The 20,040-nt window shown below is 48.3% G+C and overlaps 1 protein-coding gene across 5 annotated transcripts; it reads right to left on the reverse strand.

Annotated features, from left to right (window-relative positions):
• Positions 1-37: 37 nt before the first annotated feature.
• Nr1h3 (nuclear receptor subfamily 1 group H member 3) lies at positions 38-13,114 on the reverse strand. 5 transcript variants are annotated; one of them, XM_070032413.1, is made up of 11 exons: positions 12,843-13,109; positions 12,467-12,599; positions 11,648-11,806; positions 10,576-10,743; positions 9,547-9,813; positions 9,090-9,298; positions 8,806-8,985; positions 8,493-8,592; positions 1,872-1,985; positions 1,560-1,654; positions 1,109-1,351 (listed from the first exon to the last, which is right to left on the reverse strand). In XM_070032413.1, exons 3-11 carry the CDS (start codon positions 11,688-11,690, stop codon positions 1,205-1,207), a joined length of 1,323 nt encoding a protein of 440 aa, XP_069888514.1. In that variant the 5' UTR covers positions 11,691-11,806; positions 12,467-12,599; positions 12,843-13,109; the 3' UTR covers positions 1,109-1,204. The 5 variants fall into 5 exon arrangements, with proteins under 5 accessions (XP_069888513.1, XP_069888510.1, XP_069888512.1 ...); XM_070032412.1 differs by lacking the exon at positions 1,560-1,654 and having other exon boundaries at positions 38-1,351; positions 11,648-11,802; positions 12,843-13,114; XM_070032409.1 differs by lacking the exon at positions 1,560-1,654 and having other exon boundaries at positions 38-1,351; positions 12,843-13,114.
• Between the last annotated feature and the right edge of the window lie 6,926 nt (positions 13,115-20,040).

The following is a 20,040-nucleotide window of genomic DNA, read 5'->3' on the forward strand; positions in this document are numbered from 1 at the left end:
CTCAGAGAGACTTTAATTGGTCATGATCACAGATCCGTTTTAACGAAATGCCTTTTAATCTGAAAGAAGATTAAACTGCCCCCGAGCACTTTCTATGCACCTCGTCAAAGCTCACCTGGCTCCATCCCCCCCGCGCGCCGTTTGGAAGGGCTCGCCCGCCGGGACTGGAGAGCGGAATACCCGGCCAACGGAGCCTACCAATTTTGGGTGGCGGGGGTTGGGGGCGGTGACTGCGTTATCACCTACACCGGAGCGCACCACGGGGGAGGGGAGGGCGTGAGCGGTGCCGCGGTGCCCACTGGGAAATGGAGTCCAAGTCTCTTAAGAGCTCCGCGGCTCAGGGCAACTTTCCCCCCCTCCCGTCCCCACTCCACCGCTGCCCTTCCGGGGCTTCTGGTCCTGCAGGGTCTGGGGACCCGGAGGAGGGATTTTTCTGGTCCTAGGTCTTGCAGGTTGTGTGTCCTCTTTCATCCGCCAACGGAAAAACGTAGACATTATTCACGTGTGTGAGGTGCACAGCTGAGCTCTGAAGTTCCAACCCCTTCTTGCCCAGAGAAGGACCACCCGCTCCCACCTATCCCATCATCCCGGGAGAAGCTAGGGCTAAGCCTCAGCATTTGTTTTTTATCAAGACTGCGCCGTGGAACTGTGAAATGAGGCTCCCTCTTACTGACAGCCTTGACTGAGTCTGGAGGCGGATCCTACAGGACACAGGCTTCCTCCTCTATAGCCGTGTCCTCAGCCTTAATGCAGATATTCTTTTCTTTCTGTATTTATCTCGGTCTTCCTGTTTCAAGTACCAGCCCCGAGGCGTTTATGGCCAAGCTGCAGAGTGACAGTGGAGAATATCTTTTGAGGTCCCCCTTGGGTGAAAGAAACAGGAAGTGGTGAAGGCAGAATGGGCAGGGCGCTGGAGAACCTTATGCAAAGTGGCCCATGGTTCATCCACTTGACTGGGTTAATACTGTCATCAGATGAAACATCATTTTAGCAACCTTCCCCCCCAACTCACACACACACACACACACACACACACACACACACACACACACACACACACACACACACACACACTCTCCAAAGCCACTGAGAAGCTCTTTCACCTAGCTCCCAGGACTATTTGCCCTTCTCAGTCTGTCCCATCCCATGGAGGCAGTTAGGGGTCCTCCAGCCACGCAGCCCAGAACACAGAGGGAAAGAAGAGTCACTCGTGCACATCCCAGATCTCTGAGAGAAGCGGGGGGAGCTTTTTGTCCTGCAGGCGGAGCGCAAACACTTGCTCTGAGTGGACGCTGCTCAGTGTCCGGAGGCTCACCAGTTTCATTAGCATCCGTGGGAACATTAATCGGTCCTTAAGGAAAGAAAAGGAACAAGTGTGGTCTTTGGTTCTCTCAGGCAAGGAGATGCAAAGGCAGAGAAGTTAGGGAGACATGGATAATTGCCCATACTAGATGAAGGCCAAGAAGCACTTGCTTGAAGGGAAAATGTGTCAGGGAATGGGACCCAAGGAGCAGAGGGGAAAGGGGAAGGGGACACCAGGACAGGATGACATGACTCACATGGGGGTGGTGGATGGAGACGTAGGCATGCAGGGCCTCCACATATGTGTGTTGCAGCCTCTCTACTTGGAGCTGGTCCTGCACGTTGGGCCGGTCTACAGGTGACCAACACAATTGAGGAGCAGATCTGGCCAGGGTTCTTAATTCCATACCCACAACTCAAAGTTAGGGACATCTCCCAGCCAACCTCTCCCACTTGGCTAAAAAAACACAGCATGGATTTTCACTCCCACTATTCCTGCCCTGGGGGAGGGGCCTGCCCTCTTGCATGCAAGTCTCTTACTCAGTTTCCCTCTTGTCCCTCCTGCGCACCTGCAGAGAAGATGCTGATGGCAATGAGCAAAGCAAACTCTGCATCATTGAGTTGAAGCTCATTCATGGCTCTGGAGAAATCAAAGATGGGATTGATGAACTCCACCTGTAGTCCTAGAAAGAAACAAAGGAAGTGACAGGAACAGCAGGAACTTCCTCCAACTTCTCACCTTGAGGAGCCCCTAGAACTCACGAAAGATGTCTCCAGAGAGCTATGTAAGGGCAAGTTTCTTCACCTCTCTAAGCCTCTGCTGTGAAATACATTAGCTAATTGTTGTGATGATTAAATTATAAAGCATACAGAGATCTTAACACTGTTCTGGCATATAGGTACTAAATTAAACAGTAACAGTTTTGAGGAGAGAATATTTTTCATTTTGCTTTGTTTTGCTTGTCCTTTTTTGGTTTGATTTGGTTTGGTTTGATCACAGTGCCTTACTATGTAGTTGGGCTGGCCTTGAACTCTCCATCCGCCTCAGTCTCCTGAATGCTGAGACTACAGGTGTACACTCTACCTGGCTAAATTCTGTTAGAATTTTCAAGAATTCCATATTTCTAGAAATAGAGGCATTTATTACTTGTTTATATAGAAGCGCACCTCTTCCTCCTCCCTGGGTGCCCCCCCCTTTATTTTGCGCTGGTTGTGTGGCTTGAGCCCAGGGCCTGGGCACTGTTCCTGAGCTTTTTTTCTCAAGGCTAGTACTTGAGCCACAGCTCCACTTCTAGCTTTTTGGTGGTTAATGGAAAGAAGAGTCTCATAGATTTTCCTGCCTGATCTGGCTTCAAACCACAATCCTCTATCTCAGCCTCCGGAGTAGCTGAGATCACAGGTATGAACCATTAGTGCCTGCGTCCCTGCCTTCCCCCCCCCCCCCTTTTTTTTTTTTTAAACTGGTAAACAGCTTTATCTGAATACTGGAGATAATGGTTTTTCACACACACACACACACACACACACAAATTTATTGATTGGGGTAATACAGAGAGTCATGAATGAGAAAAGGACACTAAGGATTTAAATAAGGGAAACAAAAAAAGGTTGAGGGGAAACGAAAGGTTATTTTCACCAGTATAAAATCACATTATAGCATCGACAGAATTCTCTTGTCTATTTTTGATACAGAACTTGTTATCACTCTACCTAACTTGGTAAGGCTTTCAGTAGCAAAAGTATAAAAACTGAACAGAACAAAAGCCCAGCCTCTCAGTTTACAGAGGGTTTTGTTTTTTGTTTTATTTTGTTAGAATTGGGAAAGAGGCTGGGAATGTGGCTTAGTGGTCGAGTGCTTGCCTAGCATCCATGAAGTCCTGAGTTCAATTCCTCAGTACCACATAAACAGAAAAAGCTGGAAGTGGCGCTGTGGCTCAAGTGGTAGATTGCTAGCCTTGAGCACAGATAGGCTCAGGGACAGTGCCCAGGCCCTGAGTTCAAGCTCCAGGACTGGCAAAAAAAAAAAAAAAATGTAAAATACACTCTGAGTGTGAGGGGGAGGGAGAGAGAGACGAAGAGAGAGAGAAAAAAACCTGGAGCTTGAACTCAGAGCTTTACACTCTCATTCTTTTTCTTTCACTCAAGACTGATGCTCCATGCCTCCAATTATGGTTTTTGCAGGTTAACTGGAGATAAGAGTCTCAAGCATTTTTTGTGCCTGGGCTGGCTTTAAACCAAAATCTTTAGATCTCAGCCTCCTGAGTAGCTAGAATTATAGGCATGAGCCACTGGCACCCAGCTGCAAGTTCCAGTCTTTTCATACTTCTACCCATACACAATTATCCAGTCAAGAATGCAGTAAAAGTTCCCCCTACCCCCAGAAACTTTCCAACAATACAGTTGCACAATACGGGGTTTTCTTACTATAAGAAAAAATATAAATTATACATACCATATTCTCATTCATACTTTGTAATATAAAATGTTATAACATTTCATGTGTCACATCCCAGAGGGATGAATTCAGTAATGTGGCTGAGACTATAGACTCCAGTGCCAGAATGTCAGGATTTGAATCCTGGCTCTGTCGTAAGGAAATGCTGGGATGTATGTGACTTGGGGCAAACTAACCTCTGGGCCTTGGTTTTCCCATCTGCAAAATGGAGATAATTATAGAACCTACCTCATAAAGTCTTCGGGATACCTGTGACGTATGTGGTATTTTAGTAGGTGTTTGTTAAGCAAGAAATTTAATGGAACCAGTCTTCCTTCAGAGAAAACAACTAACATCAACATGACATAAGGCCGTGGCCTGTAGAGGACACTTCTCCCATAGTCGGTCTCTGCACCCCACACAGTTTTCTAGGCTGCTTTCTCAGACTAATTTTAAGCAACCTGCTACACTTGTCCTAGAGACTTCTTAGTCACTTCTTGAAGTTCTTTTACCCTGATGTTTATCAAGTGTGTTAATGTGTTGACTGGGCAAACCCAATTTAACAAAGCTCTAATATATCCAAAAGCCCCTCTGTACAACTACAGAAAAGGTTCTAAGATGGAGTTATGCATACAAGGGTCTGCTAAAGCTGAACAGGTGAATACTTCAAATGGTATCAGTCCACATCACTGGTCATCCATTGTTCACAATGTGCAGTAGTGAATGCAAAGGGGAAAGAGACCTAACAAAGTAGAGCACCGTCCTTTTCCCCAAGGCCTCACAGAGGAAATAAGAAAGTTAAATACAGTGACACTGAAACTGGTTAAATAGCCAATGTGGTGACACATGTCTATAATCCCAGCTATTCCAGAGGTAAAGACAGGAGGATCACCAATATGAGGCCAATCTGAGCAAAGTTAGTGGTAAGACCTTATCTCAAAAACATAGAGAGGGGATGGGAAGGTGGCTCAGTGGTAGAGTGCTTGCTTTGAAGGCATGAGGCCCTGGGTTTGATTCCTCAGTACCACATAGGCAGAAAAAGCCCGAAGTGGCACAGTGGCCAAGTGGTAGGGCACTAGCCTTGAGCTGAAGAGCTGAGGGACAGCGCCCAGGCCCAGAGTTCAGGCCCCACAACCAACAAAAAAAAAAAAAAACAAAGACAGGGTTGGTGGAGGAGCGTGGGAAAGCTCAAATGATAAAGCACTTGCCTAATACATGCAAGGTCCTGGGTTCAATCCCCAGCACTACAAAATAAATAAGTAAGTATTTAGTTAGACAGATAAACCTGCTTTAAAAAAAAAGAACTTAAACCAGGTCCTGGTAGTTTATGCCTATAATCATAATCTATTCAGGAGATCTGAGAATTGTGGCTCAAAGCTAGCCTGGGCAAAAAATTTCCCAAGATTGTTATATCCAATCCATCAGCAAAAGCCAGAAGTAGCTGGGTGCTGGTGGCTCTGTAATCCTAGCTACTCAGGAGGATCTGAGATCTGAGGATCATGGTTTAAAGCCAGCAGGAAAGTCCAGAAGACTCATCTCCAATAAACCACCAGAAAACCAAAGTGTCCCTGTGGCTCAAGGGTAGAGTGCTATCCTGGAGCTGAAGAGCTAAGGGACAACACGCAGGCCCAGAGTTCAAGCCCCATGACTGACAACAGCAACAACAACCAAAAAGCCCACCAACTTATAGCAGGATATGGTGGTACATACATGTCATCCCAGCTGAGTGGAGAGTTCAAGGCTTACCTGAGCTATAAGTGAAAATTTGTTTCAGAGGAAAGAGAAGAGAAGAGAAAGAAGGGAGGGAGGGAAGAAGGAAGGAAGGAAGGAAGGAAGGAAGAAAGGAAGGAAGGAAGAAAGGAAGGAAAAAAAGGGAGAGGAAGGAGAAAGAGAGAGGGGAAGGCAGGAAGGAAGCAAGGAAGGAAGAAAGTAAGGAAGGAGAAAGAGGGGGTAAGGAAGGAAGGAAGGAGAGAGGGAGGGAGGGAGAGAGGGAGGGAAGGAAGGAAGGAAGGAAGGAAGGAAGGAAGGAAGGAAGGAAGGAAGGAAGGAGGCAAGGGGGAAGGGAGGGTTGGGCTCTCCCAGCAGGATGTCTGGAGCCTCCCCCTACCTTCCCCAACAGATAAAAAGAGAGAGAGAAAAAAAAGCAGTCTTTAAGAAGGTGCAGATTAAGATAGCACAAGCTGGGTGCAGGTCACTCAGACTTGTAATCCTAGCACTCAGGAGGCTGAGATCTGAGGATCACAGTTTGAAGCCAGCCTAGGCAGTAGAGTCCATGAGACTCTCCAACTAACCACCAGAAAAACTGGAAGTGTCTCTTTGGCTCAAAGTGGTAGCATACTAGCCTTGAGTGAAAAAGCTCAGGGACAGTGCCAGGCCCTGGGTTCAAGCAGCTCGATGGACAGAAAAAATAAAAAAGATAGCAGAAGTCCAGAAACGCTGACAAAGGCCTGGAACTGGGAAGAGTTTAGAAGAGGTTTCTGAAGGAGGAGGAGACTAAGGAGCTCTGGGACAATTGCCATTTGGGGAAAAGGTACTTGAGTAGAGAAGGGGTCAGGGCTGGGCTTTAAAGTGAGGAGAAGCCATCAAATCATCCATTAGTTGCTCATACATTCACTCCATGCTTCTCGTACAAAGCAATGGAAATCAACAGAGCTCTGCTCTATCCTCAATTAAGGGAGACTTTCCTAGAAAGCTCATTGGGTGGCTCACATTGGGACAGGAGGTACATGAGCTGGAGTAAGTCACCAGAAATCAGAGAGAGCTTTATGAACTCTAGCTTAGAACCAAGGATCTCACAGCCCTGACAATGGAGTGTTTGCCATATTTCACAGATCCTCAGCTTGGGGCTGGGAAGGTGGCTCAGTGGTAGAGCACTTGCCTTGCATGCCTGAGGCCCTGGGTTTGATTCCTCAGCACCACATAAGCAAAAAGAAAAAAGCCAAAAGTGGCGCTGAGGCTCAAGTGGTAGAGCACTAGCCTTGAGCTGAAGAGGTGAGGGACAGCGCCCAGGCCCAGAGTTCAAAGTTTGGGCCCCACGACCAAAAACAAACAAACAAACAACAAACAAACCACAGATCCTCAACTGTTAAGCTACTTTGTCTCCTATTAAACCTCATTTCTAGTCCTTCTAGGATTTCCTCAGCTTTCCATCCTTTCCCATCTTTCATTCCCCCAACCACAAACATTACCAACAGCAGAAAACCTCCTCTGCTTAACCCCAAGCAAGCATCAGACTTCAAGCATGTGAATCAGTTCTTAAAGAAAATACTACAGACAAAAGAAGAGGGTAGAAACAGTCACTGCTCCCTTATACCTGTAGCATCTGCCATGTTTCAACTGCAGTTCTACAGCTCATCAGAAACAGCGAGAAAAGAATAGGGTGTAGTGAACCTGATGATCCTTCAAAAACACATCAGAAAAAAATTTGTTCACTATTGAAAGTTTTAGTGCAAGCCAGCCACGAGTGGCTCATTCCTATAATCCTAGCTACTCAGGCAGCTGAAATCTGAGGATTGAGGTTCATAGCCAGTCAGGACAAATAAACCCAAGAGACTTATCTCCACATAACCAACATAATACCAGAAGTAGAGGTGTGGCTCAAGGAATGGAGGGCCAATGGAGAGCAAAATAGCCAAGCGAGTGCACAAGGCCCTGAGTTCAAGTCCCACATGAAGAGGAAAATAAAGAGGAAAAGGGGAAGATGGAAGAAGAGGAGGAGGAAGAAGGGGAGGAGGAAGAAAGTAGTTTAGTGCAGTGGTTTCCAATTTTTTTTCTAGCTATAAAATCTTTTTTAGAAAAATGATACCAGAGCCACAAGAGTGAACACAGATTTTAGTGGACTTCTTGTTTGGTTAAAGTATGGATGAAGGTTATTTGTCTGTCTCCCCTAATTCCATAAACTCACCAGATTATATAGGACACAGTTTGAAAATAATTAGCTTAGCCATAAGATGGTGGCTTATGCCTGTAATCCTAGCTACTCTGGAGGCTGAGCTCCAGGATCATGGCTCAAAGCCAGCCTGGGCAGAAAAGTTCCTATGAGACTTATCTCCAATTAACCACTCAAAACAGGAAGTGGCACTATGCTCAAGTGGTAGAGCGCTAGCCTTGAGCACAAAGAAGCTTAGAGCTAGTGCCCAGGCAAAGAAAGGAAAGGAAAGAAAGAAAGAAAGAAAGAAAGAAAGAAAGAAAGAAAGAAAGAAAGAAAGAAAGAAAGAAAGAAAGAAAGAAAGAGAAAGAAAGAAAGGAGGGAGGGAGGGAGGGAGGGAGGGAGGAAAGAGAGAGAAAGAAAAGACTTAGTTTAATACAATAGAGGACAAGGGCCGGGCGCTGGTGGCTCACGCCTGTAATCCTAGCTACTCAGGAGGCTGAGATCTGAGGATGGCGGTTCAAAGCCAGTCCGGGCAGGAGAGACCATGAGACTCCTATCTCCAATAAACCACCAGAAAACCAGAAGTGGCGCTGTAGCTCAAGTGGTAGAGCGCTCGCCTTGAGCTGAAGAGCTGAGAGACAGTGCCCAGGCCCAGAGTTCAAGCCCCACGGCTGACAAAAAAAAAAAAAAAATAGAGGACAAGGGTCTATTTGGAGCAGTTGAGAGAGGCCTATCAGCATTTCAATTTTCTCTTTTGGCAAACCAGACTGAGTCTTCCCTTTACTACCACCAAAACCTCAGGCTCATGGCCCTGAAATCACAATGGGCCTGGTGACTACAGCAGCTGTCCTCCCAACCCAGTCCCTTGGCCATCTCAGCTCTCACCTGCTTTGGCAAAGTCTTCCCGGTTATAACTGAAATCCTTGAGAAAGGTGATACTCTCACTGCCAGGGTTGTACCTCCGAGATGTCTCTAGAAGCATCACCTGCACACAAATAGCAGCTCTCAAAAAGGGATGAGGAGGGCTGATGGTGGTGCGTGGCCCTTCCAGGGAAGGTTGATTTCCCCTTTCCCTGCTTCCCAGTGAGTAGGGCTCTTCCAGCTAGACATCTGGTGCCCCCCCCCGCCCCCTCACGCACCTCCCTTGACAGATAATCCCATTCTGCTTTTCCCATCATCCCTTGCTCTTTCCAGCCACCTCAATTGCAGAGGTCTTCAGCAAAGCGATTTGGTCCTCCCGGCTGAGCTGAAGGAAGCCAGGGAGCTGTTTGGCAAAATCAACAATCTCCTGCACGGAAACGATGGCCAGCTCTGTGAAGTGGGCAAAGCGCTGCTGACGTGCTTCCCGGCTCTGGGGATCTGGTGCCATGGGCCACGGCTACCAGGAGGATGAGAAGGAAAAAGCAAACTGCTTTGAGTTGGCCATGGAGAAGCCAGCTGGTGCCTCGGGTCCAGCCACCTCTCCCCAGGCCGGGCAAGTACCGTGACTCGAAGTCGGTCAGAAAAGGAGCGCCTGTTACACTGTTGCTGGGCGGCCACCAGCTTCTCAATCATGCCCAGCTGCTCAGGGCTGAGCTGCGGCAGGACTTGGGGAGGTGAGGAAGCTCTTGGGGGTACAGATGTGGCCTGAGCCTGTTCCTCTTCTTGTCGCTTCAGTTTCTTTAGACGGATCTGTTCCTCTGACAGAACACCTAAGGACGGGGCCAGATGTGAGCATGGGAGGAGGGGGAGGGAAGCAAAAATGGGATGGGGGATGTGCGTGCGTGCGTGCGTGCGTGTGTGTGTGTGTGTGTGTGTGTGTGTGTGTTTGAGCTCTAGAACTGCAGAGTGTTGGGTAAAAGCAAGGAAGAGATTTCAATCTGTTTAGAGATGCCCTCATGTCTGCCACCCTTCTGTCTCATCAGTCTCTCCCTCCCCACCCCCCATGCCAAGCACTCACACTCTTCTCGCATGCCCGCCTGGCGGCATTTGCGAAGCCGACACTCCTGGCACTTGCGACGCATGTAGGTGTCCATGGGGCAATGGCCGCCACTGTGGCAGACATAGCGAGCTCCTTTGATGACACTGCGGCGGAAGAATCCTTTGCAGCCCTCACAGCTCAGCACGTTGTAGTGGAAGCCAGAGGCCTTGTCCCCGCACACACTGCACAGCTCATTCCCCAGCATTTTGGGGGCTGGCCCCTTTTTCCGTTTTTGTGGACGTAGCTCTGGATTCAGAGAAGGGTTTCAAGGGTCTCTCCAATTCAGTAACTGCCCTGGGCACTCAGTTCCCTTTATTATATACAGTCTATTTTCTCGTACTCCCTTTCTCTCTCTCTTTTCAGATGGGGTCTTGTTTTGTTGCCTAAGTTGGCCTTGAACTCCTGGGATCAAGCATCTTCCTGCTTCAGCCACCAGAGTGACTGGGAGTACAGGCTTGTACTGCAGTGTCTGGTTTTATCTCTTTATTATAAAAATAGTTCTCATTCACTAAAAGCCCTTTGTCTTAGGAATGGTATGAGCCCTTTCTATGCACTGTTGACACTATAATTGTTCTTTTCATGTTACAAATAAGAAAACTGAGAGGAAAACAAAAATTCATGCTCAGAACACTCAAGTCTAGCTGACCTCAAGCCTTTGGACCTAGCCATGATATTATAAAAATAAAGGGACCCGCCGGGCGCTGGTGGCTCACGCCTGTAATCCTAGCTACTCAGGAGGCTGAGATCTGAGGATTGCGGTTCAAAGCCAGCCCAGGCAGGAAAGACCATGAGATTCCTATCTCCAATAAACCACCAGAAAACCGGAAGTGGCGCTGTAGCTCAAGTGGTAGAGCGCTCGCCTTGAGCTGAAGAGCTGAGGGACAGTGCCCAGGCCCAGAGTTCAAGCCCCACGAGTGACAAAAAAATAAAAAAAAATAAAGGGACCCACATTACCTGTTCCCTCCTACTCCAGCCCCTATTCCCTGCAAATAAAGAGAATCTCCTCACCTGTGGGCTCTGTAAGCAGGGCAGTGGGCTCTGCTGCCTCCAGCCGCAGGCCCAAAGGGCCCCCAGCAGATGGAGGCATCCTGGAATCCTCTCTAAGGAAGGTGCTGCCTCCTTGGGCCTGGCTGCTTGCATCTTGGGTGTCTGGCTCCCACAGTTCCACTGCAGAGTCTAAGCCCAAAAGAGACACAAGACAGTCTGGTTCTATCCAGGCTCCATTCTCCATTCTCCATGCATTCTGGCTATGAAACTGCAAGCTTTTCTTTACCCTACAAGGGCAGAGCTCATGTGTAGGGATTCTAGGGTTTTATGGGCTCTAGGACTGGTGAGACCTGTCCATCAGGGCCTCCAATGAAGATGTTAACCTTTACCCCCTTGGGATGGGCCAGAGGGGGCTCACTTCAGTGATAAAACCAAAGTCTTAAAAGCCAGAGCTAGGTTAGCACTAGACATGCCAGCTCTCCTCAGCAGCAAACCCAGATTGAGGCGACCTGGACAGGAGTATATTCATAAATTAAAAACCAGAGCCAGAGCTGGGTACCAGTGACTCCAAGTCCAATTAAGCAGCAAAAAGGCAGCCTGGAGGTATGGCTCAAGTGGTAGAGCACTGCTATTCATGAGCAAGAACGCCAAGCAACTGTGAGACCCTGATTTCAAGCTCGTTTAGGCAAAATGAAAAAAGAAAAAAAGAAAAAGGAAACCAGAGTCTGGGCAGAGGTGGTCTGACCAGGAGGCAAGCAACACCAAGAAGAGCTCTGCACTGGGCTCTGGAGGAGGGCAGAACACTAGTAAAGAAGGCTGGGGGACTGGGAAGGTGGCTCAGTGGTAGTGCGCTTGCCTTGCATGCCTGAGGCCCTGGGTTCAATTCCTCAGCACCACATAAGCAAAAAGAAAAAAGCCGGAAGTGGCGCTGTGGCTCAAGTGGTAGAGCGCTAGCCTTGAACTGAAGAGCTGAGGGACAGCGCACCCAGGCCCAGAGTTCAGGCCCCATGACCGCCCCCCCCCAAAAAAAGAAGGCTGGTTCTGAAAGGAGGAGAGGAATCCAGGGTCTGGACTCAGGAACAAAGATGCTTACCAGGAGAAACAACAGGCCCAGATGCCTCCAGCCACAAGGACATGTCTTCCTAGAGCCCTGGACATTACCAAGGCACTGTCCTGCAGAGATGACCCAAGTTACACTCTTCCAAAATTGGGTTTCTTTCGGCTTTCAGCTCCCTTCTCTTGTGCTTGCTTTCTTTAAAAAAAAAAACACTTCTTACATTATGAACTGGCATTTACTAGCCTATGCTAAGGTTTCACAGGCCTTCTTCATTATGTTTCAATGAGGTCAGGACTATTCTTTTTTCCAGTCCTGGGGACCAAACCAAGGGCTTCACACAAACCTGAGCAAACTCTCTTCCACTGAGTTACACACTTAGCTTGTCAGGACTACTCTTAATCCCATTTGAAAGATGAACAAACGGAGGTTCAAAAGATTAACTAAATTACTTAGGGCCACACAGTTCAGTGATGGTAAAGCCAAGACTGCAACCTCAATTTCTCAGAAACCAGAGTATGATCCTCCATCACTGTGCTACCTTCTCTCCACCCTCCTGCATGCTATCATAGCCTCTTCTCTTCACTCTAGCACCGGTGAGAGCCAAAGTTAGGCAGTACCAGGGGACAGGATCAAGGCTGAGTGCCCGAGTCTCACTCCTGTCATTTGCAGGGGTCCCCACACAAACCTGTTGCTCTGCGAGTCTTCCCAAAGCCCCTGGTGAGTTCTTCTAGGAATCCAGCTCCCATCCCCAGCACTCCTCATTTCTCACAACCCCCCCAAGATTCTGATGTCCACCTTCCTCCCCACCCTAGACACCCACACAGAGCCCCCAGCTGCTGCCGAGGAGGGACCCACCAAAGCTCCAGGCCACCAGACTTCCTGGTTGCGCAGTCTCTGGAGCCCCCTTGCTGGGAGAAGAGGTTGGTGCAGTCCCCGGTCCCGGAGTCCGAGGCAGGCCGGTGACCAGAGCTGAGCACAGAAGAGGGACCTGCAGCCGAGACAAGCAGAAATGTGGGGAAAGGCTGAGGGGAGGGACTGCCCAAGGAGTCGGGCTACCTCTCCTTCCTGCTGCCGACAAACTGAAGCCCTGGCCTCCTTGGCCCCCACCCACAGGGTAGTTAGTTCCCCCACCAAGCTGACTCCTCCCTGGCTGCTCCCCCCTCCCCCGCCCCCCCCCACCCGAACCAAGACAGTCGCCGTTCGGTCCTATCTCTGCCCTTCCTCTCCTTACCCTCTTACAGGAGTGTTCCCAGGCGCCTCGTTCCCGACAGCCTCCAGCGTCAGCGTTCCCTCCCCTCTACAGACACCTCCGAGAGCAAAGGTCCCAACACGGGCCCGGGAATTGCGACACCAAGCTCCAGACTTCGTTCCCAGCCTCCCTCCTCCTCCTCCTCCTCCTCTGCCTCTGGGAAGGGGCCAAGCTCTCCCCGCTCAGGTCTGAGCCAAGCTGGTAGAACTCCAAGAGTGGAGAGAGGCAGGTGCTGGGCCTTCCAGAGTCTGCACATGGGTGCCCTGCAGGGGCTGAGAGGCGAAGAAGCCAGGAAAGAGGGAGGAAGTCAGCTGAGCAAAGGCAGGCTTGGGACAGGGGTGAGGGTAGCAGATGGACGCAATCCAGGGACCAAGGTATGCAGGTTGCTTCATCTGGCACAGTCCCATGGGCGGCTGTGGCACTGCCCACTGAGACTACAGCCATACTCCCTGCCCCTATTGCATGGGACAAGGGAGCCATCCCGGAGGAAGACACCATTTTTTTCCCTTTTATTTTGGTCGTAGGGCTTGAACTCTAGGCCTGGGCACTGTCCTGGCACTCTTCAGCTCAAGGCCAAGCACTCTCCTTCTTGAGCCACTGTGCCACTTCCGGTTTTCTGAGTGGTTTATTGGAGAGTCTCAAGGCCTTTCCTGCCCAGGCTGTCTTTGAACCGTGATCCTCAGATCTCAGCCTCCTGAGTAGCCAGGATTACAGGTGTGAGAGCCACTGATGCCTGGCACCATGTTTCATTGATCTTTAGCTCTTCTGGGGTCAGGACCTGGCTTAAAGGAGGCAACAGAGTAGGTATTGTGTTTCTCTGTGTTGATTAAATAAACACACACACACACACACAAATGATCCTCTTCAATGCCATCCTTGTTAGCTTAAGTCTATTTCAACTCAGCACTTTGACTTAGCATTTGGGCTGTAGGCTTCGATTCTGGGTTCAAACCCTGGTCTTACCTATCTCTCACTATATAGCTATATCTATCTACCTAGATAGACAGATGGATGCAGATATAGTTAGTTAAATGAGCTCCCTTCCCGTAGCTTAGTACACTCCTTCCTCTCCACAGCTTGACATGCTCCCTTCCTAGGCAACACTAGGCCCAGGTAGTAAAGGCAGTAAATACTCAGCCTCCAACCCCCTTTACCTTGGCATGGCACTTCTGTTGGGCAGCTACCACCATATAAGGCAACAAGAGCCCCTTAGAGTGACCTTCAGCTCTGGGCAGCTGCAGGGCCCCTTATTTAGGCAGCAGCCATAAATCCTAGTCTGCCATGATGAAGCCCCGGCCCTCACGTCCACAAGGGGGTCTCCGCCTCCTAGCCATTTCTGGCCCCTCCTGAACCTCCCAGGTTATACAGGTCACCCCAGACAATAGCTGGTGCTTCTTCTCACTTCTGCCTTGTGACAAGGGGTCTTGCTGGCCCCTTTCCCAGCAATAAACCTTTCTTTGTTCTCTGTACCTGGATGTCTGTGTGGTTCTCTGTAAACTTCCAAATAATCTAATATAGAGATATTTTTCACCCTTATACAATGTTGGATCCAACCCAGGGTATGTCTCTCTAGGCAAGTGCTCTACCACTGATTTATACTCCCAGCCCAACTGTGTGTTGCTTCCTGTGTGTTGGCCTTACCATGTAAGGTCATTGTGAGAATTATATACATCATATAGCACCCTGGGGCACACAGTAGGTATTCAAACACTGGCAGCCATTATCATTACCCTTCCAACCCTTTGGGACTAGGAATGTGTAATGTTTAACACACTCCAAATCTTTATTTCCGTATGGAAACCCCTTACTCTCTGTAGAGCAACTCCAAGAAGGGAGAGTAAATATCTTCAGTTTACACTGCACTCTGAAGCTCCTGTGAGGGCCTTGCCCGAGACCACACACAGTCAGTCAGTGGCCAAGCTGGGATCAAAATCCAGATGTCCCCACTCCAGTCAGTGCCTGTGCTCTTTTTCTCCAGCATCAGAGTCCAGGAACTCTTGTCTTGTTGTTCTCAGGTCTGATGGACCAGTGAGGCACTAAGAGGAGAGAAGCGGACCATTGGGATACAGAGGGAGGGTCTAGCAGATGTGGAAGGCAGGGGCTGAGGTTACTGCTGGTCGTTCACCCCCTGCCCCATTCCCAGTTTCCTGCTCACAGGCTCTTCCTGTTTTGCTGTGAACTCCTGTTCCCATGGGCCCACATTAAAGCCTAGTACAGGGGCCAGGGCAGGCAGCCAGTGGTACCAAAAATGGAGATGAACAGGGCACCAGGGAAGAGAACAGAGAGAACAGGGGAAGAGGGGACATGGGGTGTGGGAGAGGAACAGGATGAGAGGACAAGAAAGCTGAAGTAGACAAGGGGTTTGGTGAAAGATAGGAGGAAGCTCAGGGTAGGACAGGGGAACAGGCCAGGGACTGGGAGCACACGTGAGGAGACAGAAGGCGCGGGGGATGTTGCAAAATCTGCCCATGTATTCATTTTCACAGTTCAGAAAAGCCCCTCTGGAAGCTCCCATCTCAAACTTCTGCCTCCAAGCTTTTGCTCTTGTTCCCTCTCATCACAAGGTCATTCCCTCAGCAGACGCCACCCACCCTGGTCTGGGCACTTCTGAGTCACTCTCTATTCCTTCCACTCTATCCCTCTTTCATTTTCACAAGGTTCCATTGTCCTGGGAAAGTAACCAGGGACACCAGCCACTGGGGACTGGAATTGTTCAGTGCCAGCACCCACATCCGATGCATCCCCCGTGCTTTTTTTTTTTTTTTTTTGGGTCCGTCGTGGGGCCTGAACTCTAGGCCTGGGCGCTGTCCCTCAGCTCTTCAGCTCAAGGCTAGCGCTCTACCACTTGAGCCCCAGTGCCCCTTCCGGCTTTTTACTTTTTGTTTATGTGGTGCTGGGGAATCGAACCCAGGGCCTCAGGCATGCAAGGCAAGCGCTCTACCACTGAGCCACCTTCCCAGCCCTCCCCCGTGCTTTTTAACCCAAGCTTGAGCACAGCAGCAGTCAGGGATGTCCCTGAGACATCTACTTTTAAGGATCTTGGGATATACACTTATTTGGGGCCTGGTAATGTATCTTAAGAAAGTTAACAAGTCTCTATTATCTCCTGACAACCTAGTCTCTCCAAAGATGGCTCCCCACACAGGACCATCCAGAAACCCCAGTTAGAGCAAGAGCCCAGGCAAGAGCCCAGGCTAGACCTGCTGAGTGAGCAGGTCAGGGAGTCAGCTTAGTCTAGTCTCCCAGAGGTGCTATTGCATTTGCCAATGCTTCGCTGCTATAGCTCTCCCTTCAAGTTATAGGGGCTGAGGAAACTCCCACAAAAAGGGGAGAAAATGAGGGGAAAACCAAGAACTGTTGGCAATGTCTTTGGTTTCTGGTAACAAGCCACTAGCCAATCTGTCCAAAGCCAAGACAAGCAATCAGGTGATCAGCAGCTGGAATCATGTCATATTTTGCCAGGCCCACCCCTATGGCATAATTCCATCAGTCCACAGGAAGTGTCAGGTCCAAAATGTCTCAGTCCTATGAGTGTCTCCTAATCTCCTACAGAGGCCTCCACCCTGGGAACACTCTTGGGAATCTCCCAAGCCACATTTCTGACCCTTAAAGCCTCCAGAGGCTTCTTCTGGAAGCAGAAATTGGTGCATATGCCAGCCCTTGGCCACCCATACTACCAGATTACTCCCTCCAATTCCTTCCTTCCATGAAGCAGGCCATTAGGTACAATTTTCAGAGATGGACCAAGGCAACTGCTCCTTAATTCCTCCTTCACCATTCTGGAAAGCTGTGGGGTTTTCTCACAGACCACAAGCACCCACTCAAGTGACTTTTGCCCAATTTCCCAACACATAGAAAAGAAGCCAAAAAAACAAACAAATAAATTACTGGTAAGATACAAATACCTAATTTGAATATACATATATATATATATTTTTTTTTTTTTTTTGCGGGGGGTGGGGGGGTCCGGTCGTGGGGCCTATACTCTGGGCCTGGGCGCTGTCCCTCAGCTCTTCAGCTCAAGGCTAGCGCGCTACCACTTGAGCCACAGTGGCACTTCCGGCTTTTTTTTCTTTTTGCTTATGTGGCGCTGAGGAATTGAACCCAGGGCCTCAGGCATGCAAGGCAAGCACTCTACCACTGAGCCACCTTCCCAGCCCTAATTTGAATATATATTAAACTCATTTAAAAGGTCAAAGTATCTTAAAAGAAAAAAAAAAAAACTTGAAGTGCTAGAGGTGTGGCTCAACAGTATTATGCCAGCCTACCAAATTTGAGACTAAGTTCAAACCCCTAGTTAAAAAAAAAAAATAGCAGAGCACTGATGGCTCATGCCTGTAATCCTAGCTACTCAGGAGGCTGAGATCTCAGGATCACAGTTCAAAGCCAGCCCAGGCAGGAATGTCCATGAGACTCTTATTTCCAATTAACCACCAGAAAATCAGAAGTGGTACTGTGCCTCAAGTGGTAGAGTGTTAGCTCAGGGACAGAACCCAGGCCCAGAGTTCAAGCAGTACAATCCCCCTCCCCCCCAAAAAAGCTGGGCTCACACCACCTGTGATCCTAGCTACTCAGGAAGCTATCTGAGGACTGAGGTTAGAAGCCAGCTCAGGCCAGGCACCAATGGCCCATACCTGTAATCTTAGCTACTCATGAGGCTTAGATCTGAAGATTGAGGTTCAAAGCCAGCCTGGACAGGAAAGTCCATGATACTCTTATCTCCAATTAACCAGCAGAAAACCAGAAGTAGTACTATGGCTCATGTGGTAGAGCACTAGCCTTGAGCTGAAGAGCTCAGGGACAGAGGTCAAGCCAAGAGTTCAAGCCCCACAACAGACAGACCGAGGGGCGGGGGGGAGAAGGAAGCCAGCCCAGGCAGAAAAGTTAACCAATTAACCAGTGAAAAGTCAGAAGTAGAGGTGTGGCTCAAGTGGTAGAATACCAGTCTTGAGTAAAAAGCCAAGCAAGAGCATGAGGCCCTGAGTTTAAGCCCTGGCACCAAAAACAAAACAAAACAACCATGGGGAAAATGGTTAGCTCATCTGCATTTGGGTTTGCTTCTGCTAATGTAGGAAGCAGTTTTTCTTACTTTTCCAGATTCTGATGTTTGTATGGGGATAGGGCCATGTATTCATTTATCTACCCATATACATCTTTTTAATCTTTTTAACTTGAACTGTGATTAGGAACCAAGAACACAGCATCATCTGTCTGGCAGGAAATACACAAAATTTGGGTCATCAAGAAATTGAGGCTCTGTTCCAAGTCCATCTACACCCTTCCTGGATTCATTTCTCACTATAAAAATGGAAATAACATCTGCTTTTTCAATCCCTTCTACATAAGATACTTGCAGACAAAAAGGATATAGACATACTTGAGCAAGTTGGAAGAAAAACAACATTTTGTTCTACTTACTAAATTTTGGTAGCCTAAAAACATATTTTGAAAAGCACAGTCATCTAGCTAGTTTCATGGAGTAAGGGTCACAGTAAAACCAAATTTTCTTTAAAAAAATTAAATACATCTAATATGCAGTATTTTGCCAATTAGCTATGTCATCATTCAATTCTACTCATGTGGAAAAGTTTTTCTTTTCTTTTCTCTCTTTTTTTTTTTTTGGTCAGTTGTGAGGCCTGAACTCTTGGCCTGGGTGTTGTCCCTCAGCTCTTCAGCTCAAGGGTTAGCTCTACCACTTAAGACACAGAACCACTTGCAGCTTTTTCTGCTTATGTGGTGCTGAGGAATCAAACCCAGGGCCTCATGCATGCAAGGCAAGCACTCTACCACTGAGCCACCCTCCCAGCCCCTGGAGTTTCTTTGTCTACAAGTTTCAAGTTACTTTGAGATTATCAAATGTAACTTAGCAATATAACTTGAGAAAACTGCAAGAAATACCCCATAATAAACTAAATGGGATTCAGAAAACTTGACTTTCCATTCATTCTCCTATTCACATTTAGGCAAGTCATTTCCTCTCTCTGGGTTTATTTCCTAAACTGTAAAGTTACAGAGGGATTCAGAGATGCTAATTTACAAACTTATGAGGCATCTTGGTAAACTTCTTGTGATTATATGCAAAATTCCATTACATATGGACATTCTTCTAGAGAGATGGCTAAATTTTCATGAAATTCTTTGTGGTCCTCTCTCTCTTTTTTTTTTTTGGTCCATTCGTGGGGCCTGAACTCTGGGCCTGGGCGCTGTCCCTCAGCTCTTCAGCTCAAGGCTAGCACTCTACCACCTGAGCCACAGCGCCACTTCCGGCTTTTTTCTTTTTGCTTATGTGGTGCTGAGGAATCGAACCCAGGGCCTCAGGCATGCAAGGCAAGTGCTCTACCACTGAGCCACCTTCCCAGCCCTTTCATGAAATTCTTAAAGGAGCATGTAGCTAAGAAAGTTAAGACATATTTGACTACCCAGCTTTTTAATCCTACTCACTGTTCAACCTACATTTTATTTTCCTTTACCAGTACTGGTGTTTGAACTCAAGACCTATCATTTGAGTCATGCCTGGCTTTTTGCTGGTTAATTGGAAATGGAGTCTCAGGGACTTTTCTGCCCCAGATGGCTTTGAACTGAAATACTTCAGGTCTGCAGCCTCCTAAGCAGCTAGAATTACAGGCATGTCACTCCTCACTCTCCTTTATGACAACTTTGGGAACAAAGTCTGGATCAGGAGAAACACACACACACACACACACACACACACACACACACACACAGGAGAAACACACACACACAGGAGAAACACACACACACACACACACACACACACACACACACACACACACACACACACACACACACGAGTACCTGGAATCCTAGGGCAAGATATGAACTTTTCTGATCATTTTGGTTTCTAAGGATCTGAAATGGATTCACTTCTAGTGGGAAGATCTGAGCCAAAACCTCCCAATGATCTGACATCCTGCAACTGTGCATCACCCCAAGCCCAAGTCACAAAGTTCTGGCTGTGCTTAAAGGCCAAGCGGATCCCCTGAATTCCATGGAAAGTTCACCTACTCCCACTCTATGTTATGTGCCTACCCCAAAATATCATCATTCTAGTGGTTTGAAATCCCTCCCTCAGGAATTCAATGCTTTGGGGTTTGGGGGTCGGAACATCCTGCACAAACCAACTCCTTTGGGAGGAAGAGTGAGGTCTTGAGTATGAAAC

Source organism: Dipodomys merriami, unplaced genomic scaffold (genome assembly GCF_024711535.1).
Source record: "Dipodomys merriami isolate MVZ:Mamm:240054 unplaced genomic scaffold, mDipMer1.0.p SCAF_21, whole genome shotgun sequence".
Lineage (NCBI taxonomy): Eukaryota > Metazoa > Chordata > Mammalia > Rodentia > Heteromyidae > Dipodomys > Dipodomys merriami.